The 20,690-nt window shown below is 38.1% G+C and overlaps 1 protein-coding gene across 1 annotated transcript in view; it reads left to right on the top strand.

Moving 5' to 3' along the window:
- The window catches only part of LOC117417044 (collagen alpha-3(IV) chain-like), a 51,222-nt gene that overhangs the window by 22,137 nt on the left and 8,395 nt on the right, over nucleotides 1–20,690 (top strand). Inside the window, exons 4-35 of the mRNA XM_034028725.3 lie at nucleotides 53–97; nucleotides 479–523; nucleotides 959–1,021; nucleotides 1,496–1,549; nucleotides 1,993–2,019; nucleotides 2,653–2,733; nucleotides 3,023–3,085; nucleotides 3,169–3,204; nucleotides 7,747–7,791; nucleotides 7,923–7,997; nucleotides 8,964–9,008; nucleotides 9,447–9,506; nucleotides 10,334–10,378; nucleotides 10,601–10,654; nucleotides 10,741–10,782; nucleotides 10,925–11,009; nucleotides 11,559–11,594; nucleotides 11,889–12,053; nucleotides 12,299–12,391; nucleotides 13,809–13,904; nucleotides 14,157–14,227; nucleotides 15,317–15,505; nucleotides 15,728–15,896; nucleotides 16,414–16,506; nucleotides 16,985–17,089; nucleotides 17,324–17,421; nucleotides 17,642–17,792; nucleotides 18,335–18,448; nucleotides 18,951–19,118; nucleotides 19,661–19,750; nucleotides 20,176–20,310; nucleotides 20,542–20,640. Coding sequence (XP_033884616.3) covers nucleotides 53–97; nucleotides 479–523; nucleotides 959–1,021; nucleotides 1,496–1,549; nucleotides 1,993–2,019; nucleotides 2,653–2,733; nucleotides 3,023–3,085; nucleotides 3,169–3,204; nucleotides 7,747–7,791; nucleotides 7,923–7,997; nucleotides 8,964–9,008; nucleotides 9,447–9,506; nucleotides 10,334–10,378; nucleotides 10,601–10,654; nucleotides 10,741–10,782; nucleotides 10,925–11,009; nucleotides 11,559–11,594; nucleotides 11,889–12,053; nucleotides 12,299–12,391; nucleotides 13,809–13,904; nucleotides 14,157–14,227; nucleotides 15,317–15,505; nucleotides 15,728–15,896; nucleotides 16,414–16,506; nucleotides 16,985–17,089; nucleotides 17,324–17,421; nucleotides 17,642–17,792; nucleotides 18,335–18,448; nucleotides 18,951–19,118; nucleotides 19,661–19,750; nucleotides 20,176–20,310; nucleotides 20,542–20,640 — 2,737 coding nt within the window. The remainder of the gene's footprint in view (nucleotides 1–52; nucleotides 98–478; nucleotides 524–958; nucleotides 1,022–1,495; nucleotides 1,550–1,992; nucleotides 2,020–2,652; nucleotides 2,734–3,022; nucleotides 3,086–3,168; nucleotides 3,205–7,746; nucleotides 7,792–7,922; nucleotides 7,998–8,963; nucleotides 9,009–9,446; nucleotides 9,507–10,333; nucleotides 10,379–10,600; nucleotides 10,655–10,740; nucleotides 10,783–10,924; nucleotides 11,010–11,558; nucleotides 11,595–11,888; nucleotides 12,054–12,298; nucleotides 12,392–13,808; nucleotides 13,905–14,156; nucleotides 14,228–15,316; nucleotides 15,506–15,727; nucleotides 15,897–16,413; nucleotides 16,507–16,984; nucleotides 17,090–17,323; nucleotides 17,422–17,641; nucleotides 17,793–18,334; nucleotides 18,449–18,950; nucleotides 19,119–19,660; nucleotides 19,751–20,175; nucleotides 20,311–20,541; nucleotides 20,641–20,690) is intronic.

Here is a 20,690-nt window from a genome sequence, read left to right as displayed (position 1 = left end):
TTATACTGAATGTTATTTTAACATTATTCAAGTGTTTTATTTGCCTCTTTAGGGATATCCTGGAAGGACAGGGCCACCCGGACTAAAAGGTTCAAGGGTAAGATTTCATACCTTATTGGTTGCTGCTGTTAGATTATACATCGCAAAAACCTTAGCAGTGTCTGTTAGTAAAGTAAATGTAATCACAGTCAACTTGACTTTCTTAAAAAAATACTTTTTTTTTTTTTTAACGGTAAAATGAAGTTATTTCCTAAAATGTTTAACAATGTAAGCTTGACTGTCTTGTCTTCTCACTACAGTGTTTAGTACTAGACATGAGAACTAATTTTGTCCATAATATCTTCCCCTTTAAGTGTTGCAAACCAGATATGACAGGATATAGCTACAGTCCCATATAGCACGAATTTCAGTTGAGCCACTGGCTTGCCGATTTAACCTTTTAACCTAACAACCTTCCTTTCCCTGTACTGTATGTTAGGGTATACCTGGCGCACCTGGCTTTCCAGGGTTTTCAGGTCTCCCAGTAAGTACCCATTTATAAATTTTCATTATTAGCAATTATTGTAGACACTGTATTCAAGTAGTGGTTTATTTTTTATTTTTATAATGACCGCCCCATTCATTTTCCAGTTTAAGGGCAAAAAAAATATGTTGAAAAAGCCTCATTATATACTAATAATTACACAACACTATATTAATACATTGGGCACTGTATTATTGTGAATAAAAGCTAAAAATTACTATTATGAATTATGGGTCAGTCAAACATAAGAATATACAATTCATAGTTATGTAAGAAATGAATAATACTGTTTACCATGCACCTATCTACGAATCTAAACACAATAATATGACCTGAACTCAATGGATTATAGACTGGTTTATGTTTCTCTGCCTGAGTGGTCATAGTTACTGGTTTTATAGACCACTAATGACATGAATGTATATTTATTTGTAGGGAACCCCCGGAATTGGAGGTCCGATGGGTCCTCCAGGAATCCCAGGATGCAATGGAACTAAGGTAAACCAAGACTTTGACCAAATCCATTGTTGAAAACGTTTTTTTAACTGTTTAGCTGATTTGTCAGTTTAAGGTGTATTGTGGCTAATAGTGTGATCAATGTTGTTCAAGACTTACTTCAAATTACTTTTTCTTAAACTTTTTATTTGTTTGTTTTCTTTTAACCTTTAATTTCACATTTTAATATAAAGTCAAGCGATGTTGACTAGTAAGCATTAATAATCCCAGTCTATTCCTAGAGTGAGATTACATAACAGTACCGCACAAGGTTTGAGTCTGTTCATTAATGTATATGTTCATACATTTAATGAAATACTGTGACCAAGGCAACACCCCATTCAGTACACACTCCCAGGGCATTGTGGGTATTCTACCTTGAATTAGAGCAGGTGGGACCCCACAGGGCCCTTGTTGTGGGACAGCACTGTTGGCCGGGAGATGCTTATTTATAGTTTTGTTTTTGTTCTCTTAAAGGGTGATGTAGGGTTTCCAGGATACCCAGGATCACCCGGTGCTCCAGGGGAACCAGTAAGCTCTTTCATTCTTACGTCGTAAACACTGGCAACATCACGGTAAAACTGACAATATTGTCCAGATATGGCCAAAGTTTTGCATCACCCGATATAATTAATAGTCGAATGAAACCTGCTGAATAATGTTACATTAACACATTGAACCTACATACCACTTTGTTGTTTTCCCATATACTTGATGAAAAACTGACAAAAATTGAAATATGTGACATTTACAGTATGAAATACTGTACTACTATTATGACTTCTGGTAGACTTTTGCAATATAATTTTGTTTCTTTGATTCCATGATGTTAAATAAAATATCTAAAATTATGTTCATATAGTTTTGGTCTCAATCCTGAAATTATAGGTGATGCAAAATGTTTGGCCATAGCTGTACTGTGTGTTGAAAGAGGATATCTAGTTTAATTGCAATAGCTATTATTTATTTTTTAGGGGGCTCCAGGTGTTCCGGGTCCACCGGTAAGAACTGAATTACTTCCTAGATGTATTTGCTCTTTGTAACATACAGGAGTCTTTTTTTAATGATCTCAACAGTGGTGGATTGTAATACTGCTGCTCTTTAACTCTAAATTAGTTATTCCCCGAAGGCTGATTTATTGACCCTTATTAACATTGAAAATGAAATGATTTCCATGAAAAATCAGGTTTAGAAATGTTATGGTATTTAGATCTGCCTCTTATTTGTATGGGATTTAGATGATCTCATATTTAGATTATATTATTAAAACAGACCACATGAAATCTCAAAAGGTAAAGATGACAACTATAGGACTCGATATGCATGTATGCTGGAAAAGGACCTCTTCCCTCCTCCCATTTTATATAGGTACTGTAGCATACAGATTACCTGGCTATTCCAATGTGATCTGAAGTTCTCCGTACACCACTATTCCAGTCATATCGTTGTAAATTGCAGTATCCTGAGAATGTATGGTTAAAACAGCTTTGTGAGAATAAATGTTCATTTATAAAAATAAATGTGTGTGTGTGTGTTGTTATTTTTTATATTTTATATTTTCTAGGTAGGTTATCAGAGCAGAGGTTTCAGTTTTTTAAACTGGGGTTTATTAATGTGTATTGTTTTTAACACAGGGGTCTCGTCCGTTTGTCTCCATACCCAATGATTTAGCGTTGAAAGGAAAACCTGGTTTGCCAGGATTGCCAGGATTTAAGGCAAGTCGAATAAAACGTTCCATTCTGCATCTGAAAAGTCCATGTAAGCATAGCTGTGGTAAACCATTGCTGCAGAGTGAAATGTCCAAAAAAAAAAAAAAGAGTTGTCAAATCTTAAACTTCATAGTCATTTAATTAAAACACTACAGCAAATAAATAAATGGAACAATAAATATAAAAGATTGTATTTATTGTGCAAGATCAATACACATATACATATTTACACTAAGAAGTTCAAGTAGGTTCTTGTCAAAAGAAAATGTTCTATGAAATCTTCCTTTTGTTTTAGGGTTTGCCAGGATCCCCAGGACGGCAAGGCCCACCAGGGGAAGCGGGGTTTCAGGGCTTTCCTGTAAGTATAATCATTAAAAATGCATTGAAAAACAAACACACCACAAGATGGGAATAAATTAACTCATTTGTATTGTCTTTTAGGGGCCAGCTGGACCCCTTGGAGACCCAGGCCCTAAGGTATGTGTGTAAAGTGTGTACTTACTACAGTATGTCGATTTTCAATGTGTACCATAATTATCGGACTAGAACGTTCAACCTGTGTATAACAGCAATTAGTAGAAAGCAATGGTAGAATATGATGTAGTAATCATTCTTTGAGAGACGTTTAGACTGCAAATCTTCCCGAGTGTCTTCAAGAGTCTTTTAGTGTTTATGGATACCTGAGCAGCCTTGAGCTATATCCCTCGTATAAAGAGGACCCTAGCAAAAAAAAGTCACAGTATACTACACTATAGCCTCTTTAGACCCTGTCTAGAGGCATGCAGATCATAGCTATAGAAGGATCAGATCAGACACAGCCATGGAAACTCCAAGCAGCAGTATGCAAACCGGGCGGCCATATGGCCAGGAAAGGAATTTGCATTCCCTATAAGGCAACAGAGATAGAGAAGAGGTGTTTAGTTGGTGTTTAAGCTTTGACTTTGTTCCGGTAATACATTAAAATAACAAATATTACGTGAAAATATTGATTTACAAAACAGGTATTTTTTGATCTTTAAATAAAAACCCAGAATGAAGGGTGGTAATACAGGTCAGATAGCTAATGAACAGCTTAGGAGACAGGATTTTTTTTTCCCCGCAAGATTTTTGATAGTCATATTAATAAATTAAATCAATAAATACCTACTTTACATACATACATAAATACACCCGGTTATTTCAACTCTACCCTTATGACTGACAGGGTTTTTTTTTTTAATAGGCATGATTACCAATAATAATTTGTAATGAAGTATAACTACCATAGCTATAAAAATGTTATATATCTATGATAACTAATACAGCGTTTTTCCAAAAAGTAAGACGTTATTACTAATAATAAAACAAATGTATTTATTTGGCTGACGCTTTTATCCAAAGCGGCTTACAAGGGTACAATTAATTATTTTTAAATACAGATTTTGGTACCCATTTATACAGTTGGGTTTTTACTGGAGTAATCTGGGTGAAGTACCTTTCTCAAGGGTACAGCAGCAGTGTCCAATGTGAGATGTAACAGCCTCAACATTTGTGTAACTTTACATTGGAAATGATTATTATTATTCTTATTTGTTTATTTAGCGGACGCCTTTATCCAAGGCGACTTACAGAGACTAGGGGGTGTGAACTATGCATCAGCTGCAGAGTCACTTACAACTACGTCTCACCCGAAAGACGGAGCACAAGGAGGTGAAGTGACTTGCTCAGGGTCACACAATGAGTCAGATGCTGAGGTGGAATTTGAACCAGGGACCTCCTGGTTACAAGTCCTTTTCTTTAACCACTGGACCACACAGCCTAAATAGTCTAAGAGCCGTATCTTAAAAAATAAAATAAAATGCTATACTAGGATTTTAATAAGAACATTAAAAAGGTACAGAAAAGTACAGAAACAGTTATAGAAAAGAATGATATGAAAATAGTTTGATCTTGCATAAACTAACAATTACAACAAAGGATTTTTTAATGTAAATTTTCCTTGACACCTTTAATCCCCCTTATTTTTTTTCTGGTGAAAGATCATAAAATTAAAATCTACAAGTCGAGTGTATTTGTCAAGACATAAAATTGCACAATAGGAAGTAACTTTACATAAGCTATATGACAAACCTTTACAGATTAAATTAGGTATTGCACAGATAATAAAAAAAACAAAAGGCAACAAAAATAAACAGCAAATTGATAGAGCATTTTTACATTATAATTTTAATAAGATTTGAAGACAGGAACAATTTAGTGTCAACGCTATAGAGAGGAAATACACAGGTTTTAACCCCATCTCTGCCAAATGCAGTCAAAACAAACACCATTATTAAATTAATATAGAAATATTATTTACAAAAACATGACATGTTATATTATTTACATCAGCAGGGTTTCATCCCTGCCACAGCATGTTATTTTGGTTTTATTACAAAGCTGAATCTTTGCTTTAATTTATATATTTCAATAGAACAATTACAGAAATCACTTTCTTTGTGATTTTTCTTTTACGCTTGGCGAGTCAACATTTCGCTGACGTGTTAAATCTGGGAATCTAACAAATAAGTCAGTGAAAAAATACATGAAACTTAAATCTGATTTTTACACTTGGACAGTCAACATTTAGCTGACAGAAGGTTTGCAATTTAACCTGAAAAAAATATATCTGGGAAAATAAATAAACCTAAACATGGAGTCAAAGACATCGCAATCAAAAAGCATTTCATTGAGCGAACGCACGCAACAATATCGATCCGGCGTTCTGTACACCGATGGTTATAATTTATTTTGCACAACTTGCAATTTATCTTTGGACCACACTCGAAAGTCAACAATAGACTGACATTTATCATCAGAAAATGAAAGGCTGAGATTGACAGCTATGAGACGGCGTCCTCCGGTAAAAAACGTAAGGGGAACGAAAATTATGAACGCCGACAAGATGTTTTCAATTTGAGAGAGGCATTTGTTTGTGCTAATATTCCACTGGAAAAAACTGATAATCGCAAACTACGTGCATTTCTGAACAAACATGTAATAAATGCAGAAGCAATTCCTACAGCAGGTCAACTGAGAAGGGAATATCTACCTCAAATTGCTGAGTTGCACAAGATGAAAATTGAACAACTAGTAAAGATGTCTGACAGTGTATCTGTAGTTACTGACAAGTCTACAAATGCAAAAGATCAGTATGTTTTGCACACTTTGTTCGTTCTCCAAGGACTATCGAATACCTTCGAACTGAAAGTAATATTAGCCGATACAGTTAATCTGCACTCTGTGAATTACTCATCGGTGGCACAGGGCGTTGTGAAATGTTTAAACGCATTTGAAGTTAATTTTAATAATGTGACTGGATTTGGCTCCGATAATGCCAGTTACATGATCAAGGCATACAATGACATTCTTCGAGGTTCACTGCCAAATTCAGTACATTTGACTTGTAATGCCCACATAATAGCCCTTGCCAGCAATATCTGGGCAAATAATTTTCCGAAAGCAGACAAGCTGGTTGCAACCGTTAAAAAAAAAAGTTTAAACATTGCCCAAGAAGAAAACTATGTTTTAAAGACCACCTGACAGAAGCAATCCAACAAGACGGCTGTACTTTACCCATAAAGTTGCCACCTGAGCCATGCATAACACAATGGGGCACTTGGTATTCTGCTGCTGAATATCATTCCAAATACATGAGTTTTTACGCAGGCTTCGTAGAAAAGGAAATGCACATTTCACCAAACACTTTAGTGTTGAAGGACCTCCAGAAATTGCGTAAAGATGTGCAAAGTTTAAAATCTGAACTTCTCCCTAATTGCGACGCATGCCAAGGGACTGGTGGATCTGATTCAGTGGTTTGAAAGCCGTGAAGTGAGAGTCCATCAAACATATACTAAAGTTGCAGAATTAATAAATGCATACCGAGCAATGGCACAAGAGGTACAAAGCACAGACGCCGCAATAAACAAACTATGTGTAAAAACCTTCCATGACGTTTCTGAAAAAATGACTAATTACTACAACCCGGATCAATGCAAAAAGAAACCACGTTTTTTTTTTCAACCAGTTCATAACTTTCTGATGGCAATAAGGATATTCGACCCACAACAGGTGTGTAGTTTGGATCTGGAAGCCCTCCCATTATAGTCTATTCCAGGATTTGATGCTGACTAATCAGAAATGGACAAAATACCTACCATATGCAAAACAGCTAAATAAATGTCCGTAGCTGCTGCTGCCGCCTAGCTTTGCACATGTTTCAATTGTCTATAAGCAAAAAACGTTTTACTATACATACTGATTTACTCCTTCAACTAATTGCCATTTCCTAAAACATTTATACAGATACCAGTAAGCAAGCACTATTATTTATAAATAACTCAATAAAGTAAATACGTCTATTTCTGTTGTTAACCGTGGTGATCCCCTTCCACACCGTGTCTTCACCGCGGAGTTCTCGGCACAATCGACAGGCATGTCGGATAATATAAACGCTATAAAATGAAAGAGAACAGACGTGTATAATTAATATAACAAATTGTTTTCTTAGCAAAAAAGCTTCAAAGAAACTAGTCTGGTTAGTTTTCATAGACTTGGCGTGTAAAATTGTCGCCTCAAAAGCTCGATTTGTTTCCGTACAATATAAAATATTTTACTTGCACGTAGTAAAACGACGTAACTATGGTCTGTATTTTGTGAGACATCACACAATAACCATTAGAAAACTAATAATATGCAAAAAGTAAAAAATGAGACCCATGAACATACCTGTAGCTATGAAGTGGCTTTGAAACACGGATGGCGTCCAGTAGGGGTCATTCATTACAGTCTCTAAACGTAAAATGACGTCATGTCCTATATAATCATTCTATATATGGTGCAGATACCCAGATTCCAATTCTCTTTTAATATTTTTTTTTGTCTGCAGATATTTAATAAAACAATGAGACCTGTTAATGTGTTACTGTCACAACAAGAAAAGCCTCCTTTCCCTCATTTACCTAGCATGCATTTCAATAAGATATGTGTCATTCCACACAGGGCTTTGAAGGGGCACCCGGATTCCCTGGACCCCTGGGACCAAAGGTAAAGTCCTTAACCTGCTTTGATTTATATACAAGTTGAGTCATAAGTTGGTACGAAACAATGATTGTAATACTTATTGTTTGTATTTTAAAGCAAATTAACATTTGCCATATTTTGGTTTTGTTCAACAGGGCTCCAGAGGTCCAACAGGCACTCCTGGTCCACGAGGAGTAAAGTTATATGTAGAAGGACCTAAAGACTTAAAGGTGAAGTTTGAATGAATATGTTGATACCTTATCCAAACAGTTATCCTGAGATTTCTCTCGATTTGTCTGAGCCTTTACATGTTAAACCTAGTGCTACTTTAGGACCTTCAGATCTGATACATTCCATGATGTTGTACAGTATATGCAAAGAGTTACCAATACAAGGGCCTTAGAAGGGCCTACCAAGCGGTTAGATTGGAGTGTATGCCAGGTGGTTAGATTGGAGTGTATGCCATGTGGTTAGATTGGAGTGTATGCCAGGTGGTTAGATTGGAGTGTATGCCAGGTGGTTAGATTGGAGTGTATGCCAGGTGGTTAGATTGGAGTGTATGCCAGGTGGTTAGATTGAAGTGTATGCCAGGCGGTTAGATTGGAGTGTATGCCAGGCGCTTAGATTGAAGTGTATGCCAGGCGCTTAGATTGAAGTGTATGCCAGGTGGTTAGATTGGAGTGTATGCCAGGTGGTTAGATTGAAGTGTATGCCAGGCGGTTAGATTGGAGTGTATGCCAGGCGCTTAGATTGAAGTGTATGCCAGGTGGTTAGATTGGAGTGTATGCCAGGTGGTTAGATTGGAGTGTATGCCAGGTGGTTAGATTGGAGTGTATGCCAGGTGGTTAGATTGGAGTGTATGCCAGGCGCTTAGATTGAAGTGTATGCCAGGTGGTTAGATTGGAGTGTATGCCAGGTGGTTAGATTGAAGTGTATGCCAGGCGGTTAGATTTAAGTGTATGCCAGGCGGTTAGATTGGAGTGTATGCCAGGCGCTTAGATTGGACTGTATGACAAACTATTGTTATAGTGATCAAAATACTGCAAAAGTAAGTACCGATGCGAAGGTTGAGCATATGGACATTGGGTGTAGTTTTATCACAGGTATCATAGGGTTAATATCAGGTTTAATATAGCCGGGTGAATGAAATATCATCAATTTGTTTTAAATTTGGAATTACTGTAATATTTTCACAGGGGGATCCAGGGGACCCAGGTGACCCAGGCCCTACAGGTACAAGTGTGAGTACAGCGTGATCAGATATCACATGTGAATGCTTTTTTAATCTTTTTAAATATTGAGCAGCAGGTCTTCAAGTATGGGTCGAAAATGTCACAGTTATCTTAACTAACGACTGGTGTATTTTTAAAACTTTTTATAGCACCCCTGTAGCCTCTCTTTTTTTTTAAACACAAAGCAAGACCAACTAAACCCTCCCATAAAACCCACCCACCCGACAGGGAACCGTACTATAGAGTATTAGAGTTCATAGCAATACTAATTATTATTATTATTATTATTATTATTATTATTATTATTATTATTATGTGTGTATATGTAAGTACAGTATAGTCTCAAGTGAAAAACAGAGTGTATCTTAGTTTTTGAAAACCATTTCCAATCAAGTGAATCGTTATTATTTTTTTGGGATATGATGTATGTTTTTATTTTCATAACAGGGGCTTGATGGAATTCAAATTAAGGGCCAGAAAGGTGAGAGAGGAGAGCCGGGTGACCAGGTAGAATAAATGTTTTTCTTAATAAGCTGTTAAAAAAAAAAAAAAAAAAAAAAAAAATTATCCTTAAAAGCTGAGCTGTTTGTTTGTTTGTTTGTTTGTGTTTTTGCTTGTTTTTACTTCAGATAGTAAATGCAGACTTGTACAGACTCCAAAAAAGATTTGAATCTGCTGAACTGGAAATGTTTTCTCTAATAATTTTGACCGACTGCATATAAACTCCCTTTTAAGAAAACTCCACATATGACCACAAGAGGATATAAACTCCCTTTTAAGAAAACTCCACATATGACCACAAGAGGTCACTGTGCTTTTGTAAAACCCCATTTCCATTTTACAGTGGCTATGATCTAATACAACATTCAGGACACAATGCAGGGTGTACCAGATACCTAGGGCAGCATAGGGCAGCAGTGTGGAGTAGTGGTTAGGGCTCTGGACTCTTGACCGGAGGGTTGTGGGTTCAACCCCAGGTGGGGGACGCTGCTGCTGTACCCTTGAGCAAGGTACTTTACCTAGATTGCTCCAGTAAAAACCCAACTGTATAAATGGGTAATTGTATGTAAAAAATAATGTGATATCTTGTAACAATTGTAAGTCGCCCTGGATAAGGGCGTCTGCTGAGAAATTAATAATGATAATAAATAATAATACCTGTGGCTAAACCACTGAACACATCTGTAGCAAAGGTGTTCATTTGTTTGTAAATGTTACACATAAATCCTGCACTAAGCTGAAATGAGGAGCGATAGCATTGTCTCTCACGAACAGCAGATACATAGGGGATTCTCTCCAAGCTGATTTTGTCTAATGAATTGTTTCTTTTTTAGGGAAAATCAGGAAAGGACGGCATTCCTGGTGAACCAGGAAATCTGGTAATGTATAATGGGATTTAATTGAATTAAAAAAGTAGCATAAGACACCTGATATGCCACAACATCAGGCTTTATTATACATTCAAGTAAATTCCACAAGAGCGGTGATGGGATTTGAACCCAAGCTGTCATGCCATATCATACGACAGTGCTATTGGCAATGGCATACAGATGGGTTCTCAACAAGTGCAATATGGGTATTTAAATGGTCTTTCTTTACAGGGGAGGAAAGGTGAACCCGGTAGTCCAGGACCTCCTGGGATTCCTGGATTTCAAGTAACTACATTTATTAATTCTGTTTCATGTCAATTGCATCAACATTTACAAATGCTCAGTCACTGATTTGCTGTCTTTAAACTTAGGGGCAAAAGGGTATTTTAGGTCCTGGAGGTCTTCCTGGTGATGTAAGTACTTGCCTTTATTAAACTACATTGAATACATAACATGCAAGCCAAAAATGAAATCCAAGTGCTTTTGAATGCGGGGGGAAGCGGTGGTCCTCCTTGTATTCCTGATTTGTAATTCTCCTTGTTTTTTGCTTCTTAGGTAGTAGATCTAAATGGCCCCTCTAAAAAAGGGGAGCGTGGACCTCCAGGCCCATCAGGTCTACCAGGCCTGCGTGGTCAACCAGGTGAGTTGAGCAGCACAGATCCGCATGTGGTATGATAAACCTCGTAGAGTGATGGACACTGCCTTGGCCAATCAAGATGCAGCATTTCAGGTCACTATCCACTACAGGAATGAGGCCCACCAATGTAAACAAAAGGCCTCATTCCTGTGTTTAAAACAAACAATATCAAAAATCAAAAGGCAAACGTAAGTTATTATCTTAATGATATTTGTGTTTTATATCAAGTAATATTATTAGGTCATGGCTTAAGGTTTACAAAAGGAATCTCTTTTGACACTGTGGAGATATGAGGATGAGCTGTTACACCAAAATACATATACCTGCAGATGGCAGATACTATAGAATGAACAGGACTAAATAGGTGCATCAGAGTGGTAGACTATTATCATACCAGAGGAGTTGGGAACAGCATTTGCTATGTTTAAATCTTGGGTAGTTTCTGAGGTATGACAACAACTTTTAACCTTCATCTATGATTGAGTTACTATTAAAAAAAAAAAAAAATCCTTCTAAAGGTTATTTTTTCCAAACTGTCATTTCATTTTGCAGGTCCCATAGGTTTTGAAGGTCTACCAGGAAACCCAGGTATCTTACTGATTTTGCCTAAACTGGAAATATTAGAAGATAAAATCATTTGTAACCAATTGAATTTACAAATGCTGTGTATCATCATAGTTTCTAAATGAATTTCCACTGTATCAGGTCAAGACTCCAGTATTTGTGAGCAGAAAAAATATCCACCAATTTGCTTGTTTATTGCATGTTATTGTAAAAAATGTGTTACTGTTATTTTCTTTTGGCAGTCTGTCTTATTTATTATTATTTTTTTAATAACCAATAAATATGTACAATGGAAATGAAGCAGTTATGTTTTTACAGGGCAGGAAAACCCTGGTAACCCTGGTCCGAGAGGACCCCCAGGTGGTTTTGGTATGAAAGGAGACAGAGGCGAGCCAGGGAAACTCATTCGTGGGCCTCCAGGAACAAAGGGTCCTCCAGGATCCCCAGGGTATCCTGGACCACCAGGGGCCAAAGGACTTCCAGGTATTCAAAATACCACAAGTTTGCAGTTAACAAGCAGTCCTTGAAAACATTTAGAACTTATACACTGTTCAAATATTAACTAGCAAACTCCCTCCGTCAGAGTCTTGTCCGTCATTTAAGGATGGATTAAATGTGTCCGTGTTTGTGGATAAAATCACAGTTACAAGAGCAACACAATCCTAACAATGATCAAATGAAATGTAAAGCATGTCTTCTAAACTAAATTAACAGAGTGTGTTTTACAGGTGGTGTTACGCAGAAAGAGGGGCCGCCAGGGTTTCCTGGACCTGATGGCAGCACGGGGCCTCCAGGAGATCGAGGGCTACCGGGACCCAAAGGTTAGCATTCATGTTTTTAAATCCTGGATGATCTTCATTGGTAATATAATGCCACTTGAATACAGTGATTCATTATTACAGAACTGTTTCTGTGTACAGGTAGTGATCCAGGATTCTAGTGTTTAATTCTGGTCCTAATTAAGAAATGTGTGTAAAATGCTTCAGGCATACTATGCCAGGGCTGTACTATGTGGCTGTATTTACAATAACTTTTGGGACCCAGATGGAACTTTCTGTTTCTAGAATTTTGATGTTATCAAATCATCATCGTACTATACTTTTCTAGATTTTGGGAATGCGTGTTCTTAGTGTGGAATGGCTGGAGGGGGTAGGCCTTTGCCAATTTGGTACAATTAACATTGTTCCATGAGTCAAAATGCATCAAATTTAAGGGACAAATTGAAGAACCATCATCTAACTGAGACCAAAATGCACTTGTTCAAGAATGTTTATCGCACAACTTCAGAACAAATAACAAAAGAGCCAATGAAACCCGGTGAAAAAAACTTCAGTGGATTTAATAGCAGTAGCCTATTCGCACAACAAATCTCCTTTTGTGCTTTGACAGAATCTTAACAGAAACATTTACAGGTAACAAATAATTACATTTAACCTCAGAGATAAAAAAGAAAGCAGAGATGACAAGTAGAACACTCGAGTTACATCTGCTGTAAAGTCAGATGGCCACAATTAGATAAGTAAAATCGAACGTCTCTATAGCATCATTCTAAAATCTAGCAAAGTCATTGTAAACACCCTTTTTAATGCAATGCGTGTTTAATAAATAACACGGTTCTCATGATGTGTGACATCCAAAATATGTGCATAGTTCCCCTTATTACTATAAAATGACACAACTGGCACAGCATTAGAAGTCTATTGTGGTAAAAAAAAAGTCAGGGTCAAGAATAGTAATGCTACAAACATAGCATACTACCTCTGTTATTGTTGTAAACAGAGCCAATGTTATAAACCCATCAAGAAACAACTTCGATCCCCAGAAAATGAATGGATTGACAACCAATGATTTAAAATACATTGTATTACTTTTCTTTAGCGTTCTTACCATGGTTAATCGCCTTTTATGGTCTTTTATTGTGCTGAGAATCATTTGGTTTTTCAATAGTTTTTTTTTCTATGTTAATTCAATTTCTGGTACCTGCAACAATTTGCTCCCATATCTGCATATATCAAATTTAGAATAAAATCAACCTAAGAGAGAAGGGAATGGGATTTAGAGGATAAGTGATAACATTTCCAGTGCTAATAGGAGATAAGAAAATGGATTTGAAAACCTTCGTTAGCATTCTGAGTTTGAGTTTGGTCGTAGATCTGTTATTGAAACGTAGACTGCGCTGTGTTCGTTTGCAGAAAGCTCTTTGTTGCCTAGTTGCAGTAACACATGTGTCTTCTGCAGGTGACCAAGGAGATGAGTGCAGAATATGTTCATTTGCCAGAGCCATCCCAGGGCCTCCTGGCCCCCCTGGCAAACCTGGCCCTGAAGGACGTCCAGGTAAACAGTCTTTTTGGAAACCGTTAAAGATTTCTGTCTTCAGATGGCTGCATTTCCTGTGCAAGGCGACTTGCATTTTCACATGATTTCTAAAAACATTTTTAGGATATATTTGATATAAAAAGGGTTAGTAACTGGGGCTGAAGACCCCTTGAACATTAAAAGACCACCACTTCTGTGTTAACAGTTGAACAGAGATTTTGAATCAAGGATGAGATTGAAAACAACATGTTTCACCTTATTACATTACAGGAGTACCAGGCGATCCAGGGCCCAAAGGCACAGTAGGACCTTTTGGAGCGGCAGGGCCTATGGGTCCGCAAGTAAGTTCTTATTGTTGACTTTTAATTCCTGTTATTCTGGAAGTCACCCTTGCCAAAATGTCCTTTCCACATCTCTACAGTTGTGTAAAAGCAAACATTTCAACTTAAAGAAGACATCAGGTCCCTAGTGGTTCATCCACTAAAGCCACTACCACCCTGCGGGGTGTTTCAGTATAATCTGAGTTACCGGGACTGCTTGTCAAATAAATGTATATACAGTGCTCCCTCTCTATAACGCGGGTCTCGGGGGACACACAACATGAGCGTTATAACTAAAGAGCATTAGAAATGGGGGAGGGGGTGGGGGGCGCCGTGGGACACATAACAACACACATCTGACAAAAATACAAAATAAAATAACTCCCTCTCTATAATGCACATATAGTGAAGCAAAAATGTAACTTTCCATGAATTAACCATGCGTAAAGCACCATGTAATCAACGCTATATTTTTTACAAAAAAAAAAAAAAAAAAAGGTAACATTCCTACTCATGGATCATTTTAATTAGCAGTTTTTTAACTATAAATAGCCTGGCTAAATTGCGGTCGGGAGTTCAGTTCGAAACTACAGACAAGCAAACCAAGTGCGAGAAGGAGAGCGGGTTGGGAGAGGGGAAGAAGGAATGGGCTTGCCCCATGTTCTGCTGCCAGAGCGGGGCTGAAGCGAAGCTGAAACGTCTCGTCTCCCAGTGAAAGCTGCAGCTCCTTTCGCAGCAAAAAAGTAAATACATTAGGAAAGATAGCCACGTAATAGGCCTAATATTTATTTAGTTATAAAACGAATGCTGTCAGCACAACTTTTCTTTAGTTCAGATACTGTATCAAAAGGGAGAGACAGAAACAGCAGTTAGACTGAGAAGTTGTTACAGTTTGAACAACACTGGTACTGTATTTACTGTAGACATATTGCATGAATCACTAGTAAAGGGAATTGGGAGGACATGCTGTAGGAGCGTTATATTCGAGGCTCATTATAACCGAGAGCCTTATAGCGAGGAAGCACTGTATTCGCCTTAAAACTGAATACAGGTATTTGGCGTGGTGTTCAGTGATATCACTTGATGAAGTAACCTGTGTTATATTTCTAGGGCTATCCAGGTATACCAGGAGGAGCAGGCCATCCAGGGCTAAAGGGAGACCCAGGGAACATGAATAGCACAGGGAGCAGGGGTGAGGAAGGCTTGCCTGGATGGCCGGGCAGTAAAGGACGCGATGGTTTGGATGGAATCCCTGGGAAGCCCGGGCCTCAAGGTGCACCGGGTGCAAAAGGAAATCCAGTCAGTATACCAGCAAGATATACCAATTTGTATTTAAAGAACATGTATTTGCGACTGTTGAAATAAAGTTAAAAGCATGAATTAGGCTGTTTCTGCATCACAACATTAGCATCTACTGTATGCTGTGCATTACAGTCATTTTATTGTTGGTACATTTATCTATCTGAAGGTGGTGTAAATATCTAAATAGAAGTCCTGATACCAGAGCCTTGTTGTTTGCAGGGACCTCCTTGTTTGAAAGGTGACCAAGGCTACCCTGGTTCCCCAGGCACCCCTGGTTTTCCAGGGCAGATGGGAGAGCGAGGACCAGTGGGCTATGGCTTAGCAGGTGCTATCGGGGAGAAAGGAAGACAAGGAGTTCCTGGTCTGCCTGGAGAACTAGGACCAGCAGGTTAGTGGCAGGGCAGGTTTTAGATCCAGTACTCTTCATAGATATATGAAGCAATGGTTCCGCTACTCCTTGCTTGTATGCAAATGCTACACAGCTGCATTCCCACATGAACGGCATTTAAAACACGTCAGTCCTAGGAAAAGCCACAGTTTGTCATTAGGAAACAAGTATTCTAGGAGTTCAAGTTCAAATGGCAGAAATATACTGTAGTATTGTTTGTGTTTTTTTTTAGATACGTTATTGTTGTGCTATTATTTTTAAATATAATGTTGATAAATGCGTAATGTCCTTACTTTGGCGCAAGCTGAAGAACAAAGAAGGATTTTCCGAGAGGAATAAAATGTGTCATTATGACGGTAGTTAGTCTTTTCGTTCATGTGGCTGCATAACTACAAGGGTAATTAGAATAGGAGTTGGAAAATACAGTGCAACCATCTTTAAATGTTATTACCAACATGCCCACTTATATGCTTAATCTCTGCATAGTATTCCGTGCTAAATGTTTGTTATTTTTCAGGAGAGAAAGGAGACGATGGTCGCGTATCATTTTCTCACGGGGTGCCAGGAATGCCTGGAGAGGGAGGTGTACCTGGACAACGAGGCAAGCCAGGTGAGCAAAGCAGGTCTATATTCATATAACAAACCATCATTTGATCCTTGTTATTTACAGCAGGGTATCAAAAGTGTAGTGCCCCAAAGTCCACTCATGTGGTTAAATGTCTGAGTTATTTTTATGTTATGTCAGCATCCACCTTGGCTCCATTCAAACCAGCAATACTGATCAACCTCTCCCTTCCCAATGTATGAATGGAATGGAAACATGAGCTGCAATAATAATTCTGATAATTCAGTACAATTTTAATGTATTGCAAGTTTTGTTTTGTTGTCATTGCACCCCACCATGGCTTTTCATTATGCCAGAATGCAATTTGCCTTATTGTTTGCAAAAGAAAAACTGTAAATGCAATATATCTGGCCTTACTAGCAAATTGGAAAAAACTGGAAAGTGATTTCTGAACCTCAGAAAATGAGCAATTTTAATTCCATAAAGTGACGCGCTTACAATGTAATGGTAACTCGTATTGTAGGAACACCTGGAGTAACTGGACAGGATGGTTTTCCTGGTAGTGTTGGTGCTAAAGGTGAAAAGGGCATCTCTTCAACAGGGTGCCGTGGGCCCCCAGGAGCCAAAGGTAGGACTGTTCTTAATGAACACTGAAATACCGGGCCTTATTCACAAAGCTTTCATTCATCACTTATTTTTTAAAAAGTAGTAGTTGTGGGTTAATTGAAGTTTACTAGTTAATTTATCAAAAAAGACTTTTAGAAACACTCTTTAAATAACCTATCAGTCTTTTTACAGTACGACTTCAAATAACTTAATCTGTATAACTGTATAATATTAGGACATTGCCTGATTTTTGCAGGCAATAGGGGACACGCGGGAGCAGAAGGACCCCCCTCAAGACCAGGAATGCCAGGAAGAACCGGACCAAATGGCATTCCGGGGAACCCCGGGTCAAAGGTCTGAAATGTGTGGCGTATAGTCTGCAATTATACTGCCACCCCCCCTCACACCGTTCCAGCCCTGTTAATAGTCATCCCTGTGAGCAAAAAGTTCTGTAATATTAAATCTTGCAATAATGACATCAAGTCATGGTGTGCTTATTAGGTGCAGTAACCAGGGAACATTTTCAGTAAACAGAATAATAAAAAAGTGGTATTTTTGTATTTATTTATCCTAGGGCAATGGGGGATTTGGAGTTCCAGGGAGCAAAGGCAGACAAGGTCCTCCTGGGGATGGTGGGCCTGAAGGTCCTTTTGGGGATGGTGGACTCCCAGGAAGTCCAGGGCCACCTGGATCCCCAGGACAGGAGGGAGCCCAAGGCCCTAAAGGTATCCTATTATACAACAAAAAGAGCCAGAATACTGCATCTCCACTACTAACAACCAGAATCAAAAGGATGCAGCGTTCGGTCCATTTCCATCAAAAACACAAAATGGTTCTTCCGGGTATTTTACATTACTGTACTCGTAGATGGCTAAATATTGTATTTGTTATTTGTTGTGCCAGTATTGTCTTCAAAAAACAGAGGCAGGTAAAACAAGGGTGTGTTTTTAATATTTTAAACAATGGCTGTATTTACATGGCTGTTTGAATCAGCTGGACAGACCCCATGGAGACATTACAAAGTTAACCAAGTATAACAACTACTTTACTGCAACTGACTTGTGAATTAGTCTTTGAAAAAACCTTGAAAGGAGACATTAATCAATGCAATTATGCCTTTTTATCAGATTCCTCTGGTGTGAAAAGGGTGGCTCAGGAACTAGTTAGTAGTATAAGAACTAGAAATACAGTATGAAGAATATTACAAATTAATAAAACTGAAGAAATAATCTTTAACTGTGTATTTATGTGTTTATTTTGCAAAAAGGGGATCTGGGTTGTACAGGACTGAAAGGTCAGCCTGGCATTCCAGGGAACTGTCAGAGAGGATCTTCAGGGCCAGCAGGCTATCAGGGTTCAAAAGGACCCACTGGATTTCCAGGTTGGTGAACCCTATTAGACACCTGTACACCTCTCTCTGTTTTTTTCTTCCCCTTGATGATGGTGGATACAGCTGTGCCAAAACGCGCTCCGGGTAACTGTCCTTTTAAATGTTATGGACTTTTAAATTTACTTAATAAAGTTTGATGGTTTTTATCAAATCCACTCGTGATTAATGTATTGTGATGTTCAGTTCCCCTGAATCTTATAGAAAAAAGGCCAAATCTGAAATAGAACAAGGAAATGGAAAAATACTCCAAACACAATATTGTTCCAAAAATGACAGAGTTACAGTTGTGTGCTAATGCATATATAATGGTTTGTAAACTAGTCATTCAAACAAAAGAAAGGGAATTACAATACTGTCTCAGCACAAAAACCTGAAGACATTTACAATCAAACTCTGAAGATGAGAACTGTTTAGTAGTTTTGTATGTATTTTTATTACACTTTTACTGACTGGCCAGAATTGTTTTTTAAATGTTCTGTATTTTCTGATTCAGGTTTAATTGGGGTTCCTGGTCTGAAAGGGAACCCTGGTATAGCAGGACTGGATATCACAGGACCCCCTGGAGAAAGTGGGTTACCTGGGGCAAGGGGGAGGCCAGGGAATCCTGGGTCAGATGGACAGAAGGGTTTCCCAGGCCTGGATGGAGCACCTGGGGCACGAGGTAATGGAGGGCTTCCACTAGTCAGGAATTAAAAAATTGCAGACAACTGTACATAAATGACTGCTGTTTTATGGCATGATGGCAAGTTGGCATACTTATTAAAACAACAGTGGGGGTGGGGTTGAGCTTCCAAAGTGAAATACCACAGGGTGCTTTCTTGCTTTGATCATTAATCTAAAAGTGATAAATTAGGATAGGGCTGCTACACTTTTCGTTGAACATTGCAAATACAGTGTTTCTGTTGAATGTGACTGTGGTTAAGCCAACAGTTATTAAATATACTACACCAGCAAGAACAAGTTCAAGTGTTTCAGGTTTTTTTAGGTTTTGTTGTCAGAGCTCCCAAATACTACATGTGGGGCTAATTGGGAAGTAGCATTAAAAACTATGTAGTTCCAGGCATTCAATATAGTTTATGCTGCAGAGATTTCATACTCCTACCATATGTATAGGAATGCGTTGTGGAAAATGTACTGGACATTAATGCAACTGTAGTGGTGAAAAAGTTTGATTTGTATTTGTTTTCTAAATGTAATATGCAGGCCAAGATGGTGAACCAGGTCTTCTGGGGATAACTGGACTAAAAGGAATTGATGGTTTTCCAGGAATCGCTGGAAGACCTGGACCTAAAGGTATGGAAACCGAGTTATTCAGCATTTAAATATTCAACATATTTCTTGTATAGTTATCACACTGTTGTAATGTTTTACGCTGATATTAAACCATGCTAGCTTCCACACCAGTCTTTATTTTATAAACTTGGGAGCTATAGATTGTGAGACAGGGCAGTTATTCAGACAAACTAAATTCACAGTTATGTCTTATGGAATAACCTATAGATAGTATAAACAGTAAACTCTGTCCCCTCATCTATCAGGCCACTGTTTGTTGACCCCTTTGACTTGGAAGACTCTAGCTCTCCCACTTTTAGGACCTTCTCTCTATTAGCACTTAACTCCCATTGATTGACGCTGTAGAGGAATCCCACTGCCATAGACATCTGTATAACAATATAGTTTAATGTTTTTAATGTTGTTTTGATTTTATTTCATGTTAGGTTTTATAGGCAAGGATGGAGAACCAGGATCTAAGGGCAGGTATGGACAGAAGGGGGCAAAGGGAGATAATGGACTCGAAGGACAAAGCAGTATTGAAGAAATTCAAGGATGCCCTGGGGATCCAGGGATGCCAGGTAGGTACAAGAGTAGAATTTAAGGCATTTCACTATCTTATTAAAAGTTTGTTGCCATATATAAAAAAACATGTATACTACTAATTCTGCTAATATGAATAATCTTAATGTCCTTCATTTTAAGAGCTTAGTGAACATCATCTAATTGTTTATGTTGTATAGGGTGTTAAGACTTACACAAGTATGCCAATAACAATTACTTGTTGATCATTAAATGTTGTCCGGTTTTAGGGTTACCCGGGCCAAGTGGACTCAAGGGTGACAGAGGACTACCAGGGTATCCAGGAGTTAGAGGGAAGGATGGAACCCCAGGGTCTTCAGGACCACAAGGTATGGGAATGTGTCACATAGCTTTTTTTTCCTGGTGCTAAGGGAGCTAA

The sequence above is a fragment of the Acipenser ruthenus genome, chromosome 12 (assembly GCF_902713425.1).
Source record: "Acipenser ruthenus chromosome 12, fAciRut3.2 maternal haplotype, whole genome shotgun sequence".
Taxonomy (NCBI): Eukaryota; Metazoa; Chordata; class Actinopteri; order Acipenseriformes; family Acipenseridae; genus Acipenser; species Acipenser ruthenus.
This window is presented reverse-complemented; position numbering and strand designations above follow the sequence as displayed.